The sequence below is a fragment of the Scardinius erythrophthalmus genome (genome assembly GCF_964197995.2).
Source record: "Scardinius erythrophthalmus genome assembly, chromosome: 20".
Lineage (NCBI taxonomy): Eukaryota > Metazoa > Chordata > Actinopteri > Cypriniformes > Leuciscidae > Scardinius > Scardinius erythrophthalmus.
Window position 1 is genome coordinate 27,258,864 of NC_138240.1, and position 12,255 is coordinate 27,271,118.

The 12,255-nt window shown below is 36.9% G+C and overlaps 2 protein-coding genes across 2 annotated transcripts in view; one reads left to right on the forward strand and one right to left on the reverse strand.

The window, feature by feature from the left end:
• The window catches only part of adamts13 (ADAM metallopeptidase with thrombospondin type 1 motif, 13), a 31,582-nt gene extending 30,430 nt beyond the window's left edge, over nucleotides 1-1,152 (forward strand). The window contains exon 31 of the mRNA XM_081348220.1: nucleotides 1-1,152. Coding sequence (XP_081204346.1) covers nucleotides 1-174 — 174 coding nt within the window. The 3' untranslated portion in view covers nucleotides 175-1,152.
• The window catches only part of LOC308680209 (carnitine O-acetyltransferase), a 20,993-nt gene continuing 8,990 nt past the window's right edge, over nucleotides 253-12,255 (reverse strand). Inside the window, exons 7-14 of the mRNA XM_081348221.1 lie at nucleotides 11,857-12,035; nucleotides 11,653-11,753; nucleotides 10,610-10,729; nucleotides 10,379-10,501; nucleotides 9,025-9,160; nucleotides 8,871-8,933; nucleotides 8,571-8,708; nucleotides 253-1,715 (exon numbers count right to left, since the gene is read on the reverse strand). Coding sequence (XP_081204347.1) covers nucleotides 1,506-1,715; nucleotides 8,571-8,708; nucleotides 8,871-8,933; nucleotides 9,025-9,160; nucleotides 10,379-10,501; nucleotides 10,610-10,729; nucleotides 11,653-11,753; nucleotides 11,857-12,035 — 1,070 coding nt within the window. The 3' untranslated portion in view covers nucleotides 253-1,505. The remainder of the gene's footprint in view (nucleotides 1,716-8,570; nucleotides 8,709-8,870; nucleotides 8,934-9,024; nucleotides 9,161-10,378; nucleotides 10,502-10,609; nucleotides 10,730-11,652; nucleotides 11,754-11,856; nucleotides 12,036-12,255) is intronic.

The window sequence follows — 12,255 nt, forward strand, 5'->3', positions numbered from 1 at the left end:
ATTCGTGATGTGGATGCCTTAAAGATGACCATATTCAGAGGGACACAGCTCTTCCTGTGGAGCTCCTCGGGAAGCAGGGCTGAAGTGGAATTCCACGGGGAGTATCAGCAAATCAAGGGAATGTTCAGGGCCGAGTATTCGTACATTGACCCTTCTGAAGAAGAACCAGTGTAGTTTGTAAGAGTGTTTATAGTCCATAAAGAGCCTTGGAACATTTAACAACCATAATTTAGCCAGTTTAGCACACCAAAATCAGAACAGGAGGATTTATTAACGTTTTATCAAAGATATAATCTGAAGTATTCTGTCTTGTTTTGTCATATCATTTAAAAGCAAAAATAATACAATTTACTGTTTATATATCAGTGCTTCTGTATATTTATTGTAATGAACATGAGTTAATCTGCTGACAATAATGTGTGCCAAATCTACTCCTAATCTAAAAGCACAAAGAAATAAATAATAATCATAAAATGTATTTTCTGATATTTTGATTTAGAACAGGCTGTGGCTATGAGAGTTTTGGTAATGAATAACAGTCGTACTTAGCAATTGTGAAACTAGCATGAACCTCCTTGAAGCCCAAGGTATATTTTGTTTTTTATGCCTACACTTAGCATATGTGTACAGACAAACACATAGCCATTCAAAGTATAGTCCATTTCAGAGCTTCCCAAACTTTTTTACCAGGCGAACCCCTAGACCTAAAATATTTACTTGAAATACCCCATGAGATTTGAAGTAAACATATCAATAATTTAACAAAACGTTTTTTTTTTCACGGTTCGCTGATTTTGATTAATGGTCACATGACATGCAAACATAAAATATCTGTATCTAATCTATATATAACCTTTTTTTAGTACGTTTTTTGATTTTAATATAATGATGAAATTTACTTCATGCACACTGTACACATATACTAGCGTACGCAAAAAAACAAACAAAACTGAAGTATACTTTGGGCTTTACATGATATGGACTGGACAACATCAACAGCCTTCCCAAACATACAGTTTTTACAATTGGAACTGTAAAACCAGAATGAACATGTCTCTGTCCCTGTTTGTAGCAGCCTCTTAATCCATAGTCACTTCCCTGAATAGTGAAGTGTGTCATTTCTGTGCCATTAGCATCATTAAAATATACTGCAAAAATAACGACTGTTTTGAAACAGGTTTCCCGATTTCCATTAGCCATTGGGTCAATGTTGCTTTGTTTAAACAAACAGATCAAAGTTTTAAAAGCACCACATAGTCACAAAGCTTACATATTGAATGGAATCAACCTAATAATGGTTTTCTTAGTTACTTATAGTTTTTGCATAATGAAAAAAAAAAAATCACACACGTCACGCTCATATGGAATATCAATATGAGCCAATGATATGAGCCAATAATACATGCCAGTTTAATGACACTGAAAGTGGGAAAAGCCTCCAGTCTGAAAAGGTTTCAGGGCTTCTGTGAGAGTTTCTTTTGCCATTAAAGAAGTGTCGTCACTCACTAGGCCTTAGACACCTGCTCCAGAAGAGTCTTCATGTCCAGAAGAGCATCCTCTAGAAACCTGGACAATTTAGTAGCATTGGTTTCTTCACAGCTATTGAAGGCCGTCACTGCAAAGTTGAAATGGTCATCCATGGGGTTGTAGCAGACACCGTAACCATCAGGAACCATGGGTCCAAAACACATAACACAGTCTGTCTTTGATCCAACCTGAAAATAATACAACCACAGCTTACATGAAAATGCTACATTTCACTTTAATATAGATTTACAAAACATTCAAGCTCTTAAAGGGACAGTACACCCAAACAGCATAAGGGGCACTGCTTTTTTGCTGTCAAAAATGTAGGTCAGTGGAACGAAAAAAAAAAAATCTCAAGGTCTAGAGACGCGTTTTTTAAAAGCTGAACTTTTAAAGGGGTCATTTGATGCGATTTCTTGTTTTCCTTTTTCTTTAGTGTTATGTAGCTGTTTGTGCATGTATAAGATCTGCAGAGTTACAAAGCTCAAAGTGTCAAACCTAAAGAGATATTCTTTGTAAAAGTTAAGGTTTAGCCACACCTTCCAAAAACGCTTCATTCAAACACGCCCCCAAATCAGTATGTGGGGGCAGAGTTTCATAACACCGCACAAATGTATACGCAAATAAAGAAGGCATAACTTTTATTCTCGCTGTATTTTTGTTGCGCCGGCGCCGCCATGTCATTCGTTGCTAAAGCCAAACTACTTTGTTTTCCATATTTGCATGTACATTCTGGTGCTTCTGACTCACAGACACAGTAAGTATGTTTTCATATATTAAGAATTTGCTAATGACTATTCAAACGCAAGTTTTAAGCAGTATAGAGTAACGCTTGTTTGTCGTTTCTATGATCACAAATGCAGACATAGTTTTATGTTTACATAGTGTTCTCACACCCATAGCGCGGCATGACGTGTAAAAAGACAGTAGAAGTCATTATAATCAGTAATTATGTCCCCAATGAAATAAGACCTTACCAATCTGATAAGATCTGGTCCAGTTGCGCTAGCAAAGTTGATCGATCAGCTTGGTCATCTGCATTTTCCGGTTAAGATTCGGGCTCGAATTGATAAGGCAGTACCGACATTATCACCTGTCATTATTGCTTTGGGAGCTGATGTTCCAAACACATTTCATTTGTACAAATGTACATTTACGTCACACGCTTAAGGTTTTTGGGCCAATCACAATGCACTGGATCGCTGGCCAATCAGAGCACACTGCGCTTTTCAGAACGATGAGCTTTGTAAAAATCGACGCGTTTCAGAAAGGCGGGGCATAGAGGAGCAACAATAATGTACAGTATGTGTAAAATAATGTTTTTTTTTTTTGTTTTTTTTTTTTACCTAAAACCACGTTTTAGGTTAAGCTGATCGATCAGCTTGATCATCTGCATTTTCCGGTTCAGATTCGGGCTCGAATTGATAAGGCAGTACCGACATAATCACCTGCCATTATTGCTTTGGGAGCTGATGTTCCAAACACATTTCATTTGTACACATGTACATTTCTCTCACACGCTTAAGGTTTTTGGGCCAATCACAATGCACTGGATCGCTGGCCAATCAGAGCACACCGTGCTTTTCAAAACGATGAGCTTTGTAAAAATCGACACGTTTCAGAAAGGCGGGGCATAGAGGAGCAACAATAATGTATAGTATGTGTAAAATAATGATTTTTTTTTTTTTTACCTAAAACCTCGTAAACACATTGCATTAAACCAAACACACAAAATAATTGACCCCTTTAACTTGAGCACCGCGTTTTTAGAATGCCGTGTCATGTCGTGTTGCTGCAAAAGACGCAAGCGCAACGGTTAAAGACGTCTGTCTAGTGTGCTTTTACATTGAAAAGCAATGGAAAAGTAGCACAGTGGAATGGAAAAACGCCTTCTGTGTAAGATATTTTGAATAATGTTCTTTTATTTGTCGTTTGAAACAACATTGGTTTCCACTGACTTTTATTGTACTGACAAATAAAAACACTGAAACAATTTCCCAGATGTTCTGCAGATGAGAGAAAGTCATACAGATGAGTAAATGACAGAATTTCTATTTTAGGTGAACTGTCCCTTGAGATCGATGAGATCAATTAAGTAAATTTCAGATATAGTTCCCATAACACCACAAATTAAGTGTTATGAAGAGCAAGTACTAATTAGGGCTGTCACATCTAACTTTTTTGTCTGTGGGTATAGAGTATCTTATTTCTCATCAGTGGCGTCACTTCATTCACGACACCTCTCCCATGGCTTCATGGTATTGTATAGTAAAGTGTCCACTGGATGCACACTTAAGAATCTCGCCGGAAGTATTAAGTCATCCGGGTATTTTTGCCTACTACATAGTAGGGAAGTAAGCATATTTGTATTCAGCCACTGCGTTATTGTCTTTTTTTCAGCGTTATTGTCCTTGTCGTTTTTCCATTTCATGACGGGTGTCATCTAGCGTTAAGGTGAAATGCCTCCACAGCCTACTACGAGTGTCAACCAAATTACTGCCATCTAGCTATTGCCGCTGAATTATTTACGTTAATTAAATTTTTTGTAGTATTGCACTATATCGGTATTTTATTTATTTTTGAAATATCACAATCATCATCATTACCGGTATATTGCGACACCCCTAGTTCGAATACAGTTGTAAACATAGTTCCAAAACAATCCTTTCTTTGACTAGAGCTGAAAGATATTTCTTCATAGCACAGAAGTGTCCTCAGGGAAGCATTACTGCAACCCTGTTATCTGTTAAGTGTAAACTATATCAAAAGGCACCAACATGGTAGAATCATTTGCGAGGTATTATGACAGTGAAACACTATTACTTAGTCTCAGAGGGGCTTTAAATGGGCTTTTTATTTAAACTATAACCACCATGACCACCCTTATTATCAATGCCTATTGAGTATTTAGCAAGAAAATAGGATAGGTAGACCAGAAGAAGGTACTATGTATTTCTTTGTATCTAAATTTGGGAATTGTAAGTTGAGTCAAGTCAAGTCACTTCTTTTTATATAGCGCTTTTTACAATACTGATTGTTTCAAAGCTGCTTTACAGTGATAACAGGAAAATAATGCAACAAAGTTTGTTTCGGCTGTACAGCAGATCTAGAAGAAAATAACTGAGTGTACTGAGCAGTGTGCTGATCCTGGCTGAGGATTGATACTTGTCACGGTTTGGTTTTGTTTCACGCTCTTGTTTTATGTCTGTCATGTGATCCCCTGTTCTTGTCATGTGACCCTGCCAAGTGTTCCCCATGTGAATGTGTCATGTTGTCATTGGTTAATTGTCTTGATTGTTCACAGGTGTCCCTTGTCTAGTCATTAGTCTTGTGTGTATTAAGCCCTCATGTCTGCCATGTGTCTCGGTCAAATATTGTTTCACTGTAACCACTATTGTTAAGCTTCACATTCATGTTTCTGCTTTGAGTTTCATGCCGAGACTTTGTTTCGGAAATAAAGCTGCACTTGGGTTCTCACTTCAAACTTGCCATCAGTAGATTTTTATTACAGACGAGATTATATTTTAGAAACAGTTTCTATATTCTGTGATGATGTCATGGCTGGAACAACATACAAAGTTTGACAAGTATAACCTCAGGTTCTGATTATGTGCTTTATTTAATGTTAAAAGAATGTATTGTGAGTTTTAATATCATTTGTAAGACCTTTTTAGCCATTCTGAAAGCGACAATGGATAATATTTATAAATATGCTTACGTGCTTGCAGAGAGAGCCCGCCCACATGCTCTTCTGATTGGCTGTGATTTTGATTGATTTTTTTTTTTTTTTCACATCTCGTAGTCGCGACATGTCTGGTGTGGACAGACATATTGCTTGTCGCTGGGATCTTATGGCCAGATAACTGATTATTAGCTCTTTATTGCCATAGCTGGGGAATCTAGGAACTCATGCAGGTTGTTGCTGTGGGCCCCCTTAAAATCCCGTGGCCACTACAATAGTCAGTACCTTTCATCCCACTGTCGACGTGTCTGGCTAGGACATTCAGGATTGTTTTCTGAACCTGACACAATGTAAAGCAGGCCAGCTATGCAAACCCGCAAAAATCATTGCTACTCATTTCACATGCAAAGAGGTTAACTAATAATAACAGAGGTCATTTGCATATAGAAGTCTTAAAAGTACAGCAACAAAAATAAAGAAAAAACAAGCCTGGTGAATTATAAGGTGAGAGGATGGAATTTGGAAGAAACGCTGACTATTGTAAGGACTTTGTGGGTGAATGTGCCAAAACTCTCCAGGCAGTGACAGTATCAGAACACAATATACAGTTTTCTTCAGATTTAACACAGAATCTATTTACTAAGGAAGGGGGAGGTAATCGCATCACTCAAAAAACAAACAAAAAAAAAATTCTTTGGTTCAATAGGAATTATATATTCAATCCATTTAGACCAGAAATCGACAAACAAATCCTTTTGAAAATTCACATAAAATGTAATTCCCTCCATATTGAAAATACCTTTTAAAACACCAATCCTATCCTGTATTTGTGGGGGATTAGGTTTATACTAGCATCTGGTTATTGCCTTTTTGCTTGATGCAAGAATTATTCTAAACATGTGTTTGTTCCTCTTTTCCCAGAGGCCATCGGCACAGTGCCTAAATAAAGTGTCTCAAAACTGCAATCAATTAAGGTGCCTAGAATCTTTTCTAGTATACTGTGTATATCTTTCCAAAAACATCTGATGTTAGGGCAATCCCAAAATATGTCAAATTGGTTGGCATCCTGAGAACCACACTGTCTCCAGCAATTTGCGCTACCTAATTTTTTATTTTTTTTTCTGTTTTGGAGTAATAAAACGGATATTTCTCCAGCAGAATTCTCTCCAGTATAGGGAGTGGGAAGTTGCCCATTGTTGTTTGCATATTTTTTCCCAATCCTCAGTTGTTATTACCAAACTGCTTTCCTTCTCCCATCTCTCCTTAACACATAGAGATGACTCTCCTTGTAAATCTGTCAATGCTTTACATAATTTAGTAATAGTCTTCCCCATTGGTTGAGCATTATACACTGAGGTGATTAATTTAACTAAAGCAATCTTATTTGGATCTTCGACAGGCACTTTTTTACATTTTCTGATAGAAATTTTGTTGCAATTAAAGATATCTGAAGAAGTCCTTAGATTCTAAATTGAATCTTTCTTTCAAGGGCTGAAAATCTAATAATTGTCCTATATTGCCCATTATTGAAAAATAGGCTGTAATCCCTTTCTTAGTCCACAGTTTGAAACGAGTGTCTAATATATTTGCTCATATGTATTCCATTTCAATATTTTCACACAATCCTTTATTTTATACTCCTTAATAATCTCGTGCCAAATTTTCTGAGTAACCCTAATCCATTGATTTTCGCTTAGATTTTCATCTACAATTGTCGATTGTATAGGAATCTCCCCAAACCAATCAATATCTTTCCATCTTGCTTGGTATTCTGGGTTGCACCAATAGACTATTGGTCTGAGTTGTGCAGCACAGAAATATTTTTTTTTTTAGACGTGGAAGGGCCGCCCCTCCCTTTTCTTTACTCAACTGCAGGGTTTTATATTTGACCCTTGGCCTCCTACCTTGCCATATGAATCTGGAGATCGATTTGTCCCATTCTGTAAATTGTTTTTGGGCAAGGTAAAAGGCTAAGCCTGAAACAGATAAAGTAAACTTGGAAGTATGTTTTGTTTGATTGAGTCAATTATAGATCTCATATTAAAAAAAAGGTAATAAATTCCATCTAGCAATGTCTGTTTAAATTTTTTTATTTATGGGATCATAATTAAGTATTTCTAAGTCCTTTATATCTTTGGGGATAAGTATTCCTAATATTTAATATATTTGAGATCCCATTTTGGTGTATGGTTCTTTTATGATGTTTTTGTCATTTTTGAACTTGACATCTCATTTTCATTTTATTTAAAAAGTTGGACAATAGTCAGTACCTTTCGTCCCGCTATCAACTGCCCTGGAAATGCGTCTGGTTAGGACATGGTGTTACCCGTTTGAGAGACACATTCAGGGTTGTTTTGTGAACCTGACACAATGTAAAGCAGGCCAGCTATGCAAACCCACAAGACATAAGAAATCCTTGCTCTTATTTCACATGCAAAGAGGTTAACTAATAATAACAGAGGTCATTTACATATATAAGTCTAAGGGCTCTATTTTAACGATCTAAGCGCAGGTCTAAAGCGCAGGGCGCAATTGCAATTAGGGAGTGTCCAAATCCACTTTTCGGTAGCCTCATAGCATAATTGCCTAAGTCATTTTTTGTTTCTTCTTGTTTTCCAAAGACATTGAAATATGACTTAGGCAATTATGCTATGAGGCTAAAATTTTGCTAGTTTAACGATGGGAAAAATGGCCTAAAAGGGTTGTCCCTATTCTCTTAATGAGTAATGGGTGTGTTTTAGGCGTAACGTGAAATAAACCAACCAGAGTCTCATCTCCCATTTCCTTTAAAAGCCAGTTGCGCTCGCGCCTTGCCAGATTCGCTATTTACATGGCGGAATTTGCAAGCGGAAAGACTGAACGCATCTCCTTGTGCGCGAAGTTAAAGCGCGCAAGCAGACCATCTACGAGACAAGCCAGATTCTGCCATATTAATATTGTGTACACAAAGATCTTTTACATTGTAATCCTTTTATCCTAATATTTAATATTATCCTAATATTTTGCTAGTTTGTGTGCTGCTGCGCGCTTTATTGCCCACTATTTATTTGTGTGTGTAATAAGCAGAGTGTACATGTGTTGTAGACCCGCCTATAGGAGCACATTACTAACGCGCTCTTTAAATAACAAAACAAATATTTGCGGGGGTCCCTGACTATCATTGTTGGTGGACATTGTGGATTTATGGTTCTTTTATGATATTTTTTGTGTACCTGATTTTCATTTTATTTAAAGATTTAAGATATTATTCAAAAAGTCGAAGAAAGTCAAATATGAGATGGCATAAGAGTGAATAAATTCCAGTCTAATTCCCATAAATAGCAAAACTCTGAGTACAGATTGTTATTAAGCAGCCACAAACCTGACTCGTGAAGAGATTAAAATGTGAAGACACAGCGAATGATGTGTCCATGAAGATCTCAGGTAAAGACGTCAGGTCCTCAATGGCCACCATCTTTAAACCCAGGATGTGCCTCTCTATAGCCTGCCCATGGATGGCCTGATTACAAAGGAAACAAAAACTGAGATCAGGAGGCAAAAAGATAGGCAAAATTGTAACAGCATCAATATTTTTTTTTTTATTAATTTAGATCATATTTATTGAGAATTCTTGATAACATGACAAACATGTTTAAATGTTTAAAGATCATATGACGCTCACCATGTGTGTGTGCTCTCTGTGGACTTTGATTGCCTTTTCGAGCAGTGCTGCTTTCTCAGCATTCTGCAAATGTGAAAACGTAACAATAATAACATGGAAAATTAACTTAATCGAGAGTGACAAACGAAAATCATACTAAAATGTAAACTTGTACGTTTTTTGACGGATCATCCATGGCTTGTGTGAACTGGAGCGATTCTGTGGTGGTGGATCGAATGGCTTCCGTTCTGCCCAGTTTAAACATGCGCAAGGAGGCGCTCTCGTAAGTCGGACAGCACATCTGATACATCCTAACACAGGAACGAGATCAATCAATAGTGGACTGGCGTGGTTATGGGTACATAAAAATTATAGCATTAATCGTCAGTTAGCACTTTTTCCATGGTTTCACAGACAAGGCTCAAGCCAAGTCCCAAATACATGTTTGAGCTGTTTTAACTGAAAGCAATCTGCATTGACATCTTAAAATATGTCAGTGCCATTGTTTTGTCTCAAGATGCACACCAGTAATGTTTTTTCTAAGGCATGTTTATAAAAGCTACTTAGATGCCCTAATTGAACTAAAGCCTAATCCTGGCTTAATCTAAGCCCTGTGTGAGAAACCAGGCCTTTGAGTACTGAAGACACAAAGACACAAAAAGTATTTGCCACACTTTAATTTATCCACATGCAATTAATTATTGTGTGAATGTTGGGAGGAAACCAGTTTCCAATCACATGGAAGCTGCATGTCGTATCCCCTTTGGTCAATTTCTGCACCTCTCCACTTCCAGAATGCAATGCTTTACCTTTAAAGGTAAAGTATGTAATTTATATGCCACTAGTGGCACTAAACAGAATTGCAAAAATGTTGTTTCCACACCCCCTTTGGCTATCGAGATACCTATACAGTTAGTCCCACCCTACATTCAGTTTGAGCCAGAAGCTGCGTTCATCTTCGTCAAGTGGACGAGGGATGTTTATTTGGACAGACCCTCGACCCCTCGATTTTCACAGAGGGAGCGAGTCTTCTCATTTGTTCACTTCAGGCAGCTCCGTAGACCACAAAGCAACATGATCATAACATCACAACAGCAACTCGCAGTGCTTCGCACTTAATTAACCCAAAAGTGATCAAGGGCTTACGGCGTTCCATTTAAACCCATTACAAGTGTTCCGCCAGTAGTGGGCACTTGTGCAACGTAAGCAATGGCATACATCCGAGTGAACTAGACAGGGAAGTTAGCAGGGAAAAGGCATTAAAAAGGACTTAAACTTAAACGTAACCCTACAAATGACTGACTTATAGAAGACAGGATTTGAACATAAAAAAATTATATACTTGACCTTTAAAGATCCTGACAAGAAGAAATGTGGCATAAATGGAACGCATGCAACCTAGGAAATGAAGTGAGAGAAGCCATTGGGATGTAAAAACAAAATACTATCTGAAGGACTACAGGTTTTCAAGGATTTTTAGAGACCGTTGGTCAGAGACCAAATATTCAGCACTAGGGTGTCAAACTTACCTGTAGTATGCCAACTGCAGAGCCATTTGGATGAATGCGTCAGGGCTCAATTTATGAGACCTCGGGAATTTTCTTCCGTAGTGTGAGAAGTTTAGCACTCGAACGTCCAGTTCATGCACCATTCTATACACAGGATATAAGAGGATGAAGGAAGTACATGATTTAATATTCATTTATTACAGGTACTGATTCAAAGCCCATTATTTTAGTTTGAATTATTTCAGTCCTCACATGTTCATGTTCTGTTTGGCTTTCTCAATGTCCTTCTTGATTTCTGGCGTGATGTTAAATCGAAGCTTTAGTGGCATAGGTAGTGGAATCATGGGAGTTCGTACCATCTCATTTCTCCTCCTGTTACATACATGTTGCATAACATATAATCTATAAACTTTTTGAACACCAATACTTTTTCACAAAAAAAGTGAAAGGGATGTGTTTGTGTTTAGGGATGCACAATACTATATTGGCCAATATTACAGAATTTTTTATTTATTGGTACTGGCCGATATTTGATATTTGATTGCGCATGCTCATTTCCTTGTTTATAAATTACCACTGCCATCATATCATGCTTAGTTTAGTTAAAGATCTTTAATAACAATGATAACAACACTGTTAAATGCAATCTTTAGCAAATCTCAAATGAACATCTATTTTAATATTGTTATAATGTTGTGATCCAGAGCAGAGTAAAATGTTAATATTAGTCATTTATCTGTGATCTGTAAAAATAAGTACCAGCTTATCAGTATCAGTGCATATCTGTTGGTTAATATATTTACATACCATTTAAACGGTTGTGGTCAATAATGTTACAAAATATTTCTATTTTAAATAAATAGTGTTCTTTTAAATTTTCTAAGTATTCCAATTTTTTTTTACCAGTTTCCACAGAAATATGAAGCAGCACAACTGTTTTCAACATTGATCGTAAAAAAGAAATCAGCAAATCAGCATAACAGAAGAATTATTTCTGAAGGATCACGTGACACTGAAGACTGGAGTACTGATGCAGAAAATTCAGCTTTGCCATCACAGGAATGAATTACATTTTAAAATATATTCAAACAGAAAACACTTATTTTAAATTGTAATAATATTTTGCAATATTACTATTATTTTTTATCAAATAAAGGCAGCCTTGGTGAGCAGAAGAGACTTCTTTCATTAAAAAAATCGTACCAACCCCACACTTTTGAACAGTAGTGTATATTTCTTGTCGAAAAATTCCTTTTAAAAATCTAATTGAGAATTATATGATGTCATATCCTTACATATAATCAACAACATGGTCCACCAGGAAAACAATGGGAGGTCCCTCAACTGCAGCATGTTCATAGGTGAGTCCACACGATCCGTCCTCCCCAATTATGAACTGTGGAAAACAAGAGATTTCAGGTAAAGAAAAATATCTCAATAAATCTGGATTCATATCTACTCTTTGAGCTTTTAGACAGATATAAATGCATGATAGTAACCTGCAGTGTTTTGTCAAACCAGCGGTTTCCACTGTTCCAGCGACTGCCTCCGCCATGGAGCATTTGAGCAGCCACCTTGTTATGGTACATCTCATCTGACACGCGTGGCTTTGGAGCATCAAGACACACTGTGAAGATGCTCTTCTGGATTGCCCGCACTGAATCCTTATTTGTCTTGTCTGGAACAGTGTAAATATACAGGAAAAATAAACACCATGTCCACCAACCAACAAAATGCCCACTACTGAATAATTAATGTGAGCTCTAAAGTGGAAAAAAATGCAGCAGGGTTCACTGGCTATTCAGAATGGCACAATCCTATTTGGAATTTGAGTTCTGTAAATTATGCAAATTTCAGAGAAAAAAAATACTTTAAAATTTAAAGTACCTACATTTATT